The 5000-nt window shown below is 56.4% G+C and overlaps 1 protein-coding gene across 1 annotated transcript in view; it reads left to right on the forward strand.

Moving 5' to 3' along the window:
- Window positions 1-478: 478 nt before the first annotated feature.
- EMWEY_00026410 (hypothetical protein) overlaps window positions 479-5000 on the forward strand; it is a gene marked incomplete at both ends in the record, with an annotated part of 5236 nt that continues 714 nt past the window's right edge. The window contains 2 exons of the mRNA XM_013478092.1: window positions 479-3811; window positions 4118-5000. The exon at window positions 4118-5000 is cut by the window's right edge and continues 488 nt beyond it. Of these exons, the coding sequence (XP_013333546.1) occupies window positions 479-3811; window positions 4118-5000 (4216 nt within the window). The remainder of the gene's footprint in view (window positions 3812-4117) is intronic.

Consider the following 5000-nt stretch of genomic DNA (forward strand, 5'->3'; position numbering starts at 1 on the left):
CTGTATGCTAGCAGAAGACAGCTTCTCTATGTTGCTGCAGTAAGCTGCAGCAGCAGCAACAGCAGCAGCAGAAGCAGCAGCAGGAAGCACCAGGTGCATAAATAATTAAATGCATGCATGCACGCAATTATTTATTTATTTATGCATGCATGCGTTGTGTGGGGTGCAGGAGTAAACTTCTGTCTGCAGCAGCGGAGACAGCAGCAGCAGCAGCGGAGACGGCAGCAGCAGCAACATTAGCAGCAGCAGCAGCAGCAGCAGACACATGACGGCCAATGCTGCTGCTGCTGCTGTGTCTGCTGCTGCTGCTCTTCATAGTGTCTCCTTAACTCCTTCTTATAAGGATGGTCCCCTTAAAGGTCCTCCTGTCTCCTTTGCTTCTCCTCAATCTCCTGCTGCTGCTGCTGCTGCTGCTGCTGCTGTTGCTGCTGCTGCTCTCTCCCCTAGGGCTATCCCAGCCCTTCCTTACACCTGCAAAATGCAGCCGCTGCAGCAGCAACAACAGCAGCAGCAGCAGCAAAAGGAGCAGCAGCAACAGCAATTGTCTCCCCCGCGAATTTTTCCAGCTGCTCCGAAGCACCAACTCCCCCCTGTTGCTGCTGCTGCAGCAGCAGCATCAGCAGCAACAGCAGCAGCAGCAGCAGCAGCACCGCCAAATAAGCTGCAAGGGCCTACAGATTTTCCTTCGCTAAGGAAGACACAAGAAGGAGACAATCGTAAGAAAAAGGAGACACATAAAAGGAGACAGCAGCTGTATAACTGCAGCAGCAGCACAGTAGCAGCAGCAGCACGAAACCAGCACAACAGCAGTACAGCAGCAAAACACTGTACAGTAGAACAGCAACAGCAGCAGCAGCAGCAGCAGCAGCAAGTTGCGTCTTTGCTGCCTTGTGTCTCTGCATGCACAGGCTTATTAGCAGCAAGACAGCGAAGTCTCCATAAGGTGTCTCCTTTTAGCAGCAGCAGCGAGGTCCCTTCTTTATGCGCCACGTTGCTGTCTCCTTTTGCTGCTGCTGCTGCTGCTGCTGCTGCTGCTCCTGATAGTGGATCTGCTGCTGACTCTCCAACAGCAACACAGGGCCCTTATGAGCCCCCACATACCCCGCCAGATGCAGCAGCAGCAGCAGCAGCATGGCCAGCAACCGGAGGAGCAGCAGGAACAACAGCAGCAGCAGTAGCAGCAGGAACAGCAGCAGGATTAATTGGCTGCTGTCTCCCTGTTGCTTCTTCTGCTGCTGCGTATAAACCACAAGGAGACAGCGGCAATGTTATAGATGAGGAAAGTGTCTCTAAACTGCAGCACAGCTGCTGCCCGTCAGCAGAAAATCTGCTGCTGCCTCCCTCCCAACAGCAGCAACAGCAGCAACAGCAGCAGCAGCTGGAGCAGCAGCAGCAGGTTCCAGCAGCAGATGTAGAGGAGACACCTGATGTCTTCCCTTCTTATGATTGGGGGTTCTGCAGTCTCCATTCCCTTGGTCCTCCTCTTAGTCCCTTTTGCTGCTCAGACAGCAGCAGCAACAGCAACAGCAGCTACAGCAGCAGCAACGGCAACAGCAGCAGCAACAGCAGCAGTAACAGCAGCAGCAACTGCTGCAGCCGTTGTCTGCCTGCGTCTGGATCTGCCGACGTACAGAGTAACAGCAGTTGCAGTTGCAGCAACAACAGCAGCAACAACAACAGCAGCAACAGCAGCAGCAGCAGCAGCAGCAGCAGCAATGGCGGGTGTACCTACACCTCAGGTACGGGGTTAGAGGCAGGAGAATTAGCAGCATTAAGAAGTGCTGCTCAATCCCCGATTTGCTGCTGCATGCGTTCTCCTGCTGCTGCACTGCGGCGTCTCTGCTGCGCCTTTTTCAAAGAAGGTGACAGCAGCAGCAGCAGCAGCAGCAGCAACAGCAGAAGCAGCAATGGCAATGGCCCCACAGGATGCCCATCTAGTCCTGCAGGGGTTGCAGCAGCAGCAGCAGCAGCTGCTGCTGCTGCATCTAACATGAGTGCGCCGGAGCTGCTGCTTGCATGCAGCGACGACGAGGTATCTATACCGGAGGCAGCAGCAGCTGCTGCAGCAGCCGAAGCAGCAGCAGCCGAAGCAGCAGCAGCCGAAGCAGCAGCAGCAGAAGCAGCAGCAGCAGCAGCAGAAGCAGATGCATGCGAAGGTGTAGGGCCCTGTCTTGGCCCTACAGCTGTACTAGGGAGGCAGCAGCAGCAGCAGCAGCGGCTGGATACGGGATCGTTATACGGGAGACGATCTGTGGGGTGTCTGCTCTCGGGTGTATCCGCAGGTTGTTTGTCTCCTTTTGTCCCTTCTTGTCTCTCTGCTGCTTATCGTCTAGGTCCTCGTCATTCTTCTACCTTCTTGCTGCAGCAGCAGCAGCAGCAACTGCAGCAACTCCATCTACACCAGCAGCTGCAGCACCATACACGTACTATCTCCTCTACTAGGTGTCTCTCTATGCATGAGGGGCCCCTAGGGGGCCCCTGCTTCCCTGTACCCCCCAGGTGTCTCTTCAGGGGCCCCCCGTCCTTTTCCCGCTGCAGTTGCTGCCTAACTCGTGGGGACTATGATAGACAAAGAAGTATTAATAAAGGAGACGCAGGAGACACAATTAAAGGAACTGCAGCAGCAGCAGCAGCAGCAGCAGCAGCAGCTGATGAAGTGCCACCCTTCACGTGCTGCAGACGTCTACTCGCTAGACAAACTTGCCGCTGCTTCTCCCGCTGCAGGAGACACTCTAGGCTAGTTGCAGCAGCAGCAGGGGGAGGAGACAGCAGAGACAGGAAGCATGCAGCAGCAGGAGACACTTTAGGCATCCGCTGCAACTGCAAGTGTTTAGCAAATGCATGTGCTTCTTCTTGTGCAGCAGCAGCAGCAAATCCTCATCAGCATGGTCCCCCAGCAGCAGCCGCAGCAGGAGGTAACCAACAGGCCTCACCACCGCCGCCGCAGCTAAGCAGCAATGACATGCACAATGCATGCAAGGGCCCTAACGGGTTAGGGGGGTCTCCTTTGCTGCTCCCCGCCACTAGCAGCAGCAGCAGCAGCAGCAGCAGCAGCAGCAACAGCATCAGCAGCAACAACATCTGCAGCAACAGGAGAGGGGGCCCCGAAGGGCCCCCAGAAATATGGGTACAGAGGTGCCCTCATCGCTCTTATATATCTAATTCGTCTCCTGATTTAAGTTGTTGCTGCTTAACAGAGTCAGGCGCATGCAGCAGCAGCAGCAGCAACAGCAACAACAGCACCAAGGGGTCTTCTACCCACGGGGAGTGTATAGGCAGGGGCCCCCCCTTGATGGGGGGCCCCCAGCAGTCCCCTGTGTCTCCTTTTGCCCCCTTTTCTGTCAACTGTCTCCACAGCAGCAGCAAACACTGCAGCAAACAGGAGCCTAATGATGCTATGCAGGAAGCAGCAGCAGCAGCAGCAGCAGCAGCAGGCAATAACCACACGCATGCAGCCGCAGCAGCAGCAACAGACACCAACCACCCAGAACGAGGACTGCACGGACAACAATTGCAGCAGCAGCAGCAGCAGCAGCAGCAACTGCAGCACCACCACAATGGCACCCAGATACAAATGTGTGCATGCCACACAATCCTAGGGGGCAGCTGCTGCTGCAGGAGGCAGCAGCGTGTACCCTGGAGCAGCAGCAGCAGCAACAGCAGCAGCAGCAGCAACATGGATACGCAGCAGAGGGAGGAGGGGGGCCCCCACGGAGCTAATCAGTACCCTATAAACCTACCAACAGGATGGAGAGCAGCAACAGCAGCAGCAGCAGCAGCAGCAGGAAGGAGTTGGAGCTGCTGTAAAACGGTAAACTTTAGCTGCTGCTGTCTCCTGCTGCTGCTGTCTCCTGCTGCTGCCGTCTCCTGCTGCTCCTGCTGCTGCCTCCTACTTCTGTCTCCTGCTGCTCCTGCTTCTGCCTCCTGCTACTTCTGTCTCCTGCTGCTGCGCTGCACCTTCTCTCCTCCCTCCTTCCTTATGCCTGCTGCTGTCTTTATTACTGCACATACACCCTCTCACGTTGCTGCTGTTGTGCCTTCCCATGCATACATGCATGCATGCATGCATGCATGCATGCATGGGACTGGGTGTCTCCTGTGGTGTCTCCTTTTGCAGTGTCTCTGCGCTGCTGCTCCTTATAGAGACAACCGCGATGTCTCCTTCTTAGCTCCTTCCTCTACTGCGCAGCTGCTGCAGCTAGATGCATCGAGTCCGCCTCTTGGTGCTACTGCTGCTGCTGCTGCACCGCAGCAGGTAGAAGGATTTCTTGGGGCTGCATGCGCCTTAAAAGGAGCAGAAAGCAGCCAAGGGAGCAACACACCAACATATATCAACTGCAGCAGACCTGCAGCCAACAGCAACACAGCAGCAGCAGCAGCAGCAAATATTTTACCTGATGCCCTTCCTCCCCCTTGGGTGTCTCCTCCTTCAGTCCTTCCTAGTGTCTCCTCTTCATCCCCACAAGGCGATGACACTACCGTGGATGTGCTGCTGTCTGCTGCTGCTGCTGCTGCCGCTGCTGCTGGAACCCCTGCAGCAGGCCTTGGGGGGCCCAGCACCTCAGCACCAGGGGATGCTACAGCTGCAGCAGGAGCAGCAGCAGGAGCACCAGGGGGAGCAGCTGGAGGTGCAGCAGCAGGAGGGTCTGCAGGAGTAGAGGCAGGACAAGCAGGAGCAGCAGAGTTGCAGCTGCCCACAAAGATGGAGCTGCAGGATCTGCTGCAGCATGAGGAGACAGCAGCAGCAAGGGGACAGGGGGGCCCCCAGTGTCTCCTTTTTAATGGGGACAGATACACCCCAAACGGACAGTCTATGCTGCATGCAGGCAACCTGCTGCTGCTGCAGCAGCAACAACAACACCAGCAGCAGCAGCAAGGGGAGGGAAGTATCCCAAAGCCAGGACACCCTAACCCTCTGCTGTACAACTGGGATTGTGGGCAGCAGCAGCAGCAGCAGCAGCTAGCAGCAGCAGCAGCAGCAGCAGCATCGAAGCAAGGAG

This window comes from Eimeria maxima, genomic scaffold, assembly GCF_000499605.1.
Source record: "Eimeria maxima Weybridge genomic scaffold, Emw_scaff286, whole genome shotgun sequence".
In the NCBI taxonomy this organism is placed as follows: domain Eukaryota; phylum Apicomplexa; class Conoidasida; order Eucoccidiorida; family Eimeriidae; genus Eimeria; species Eimeria maxima.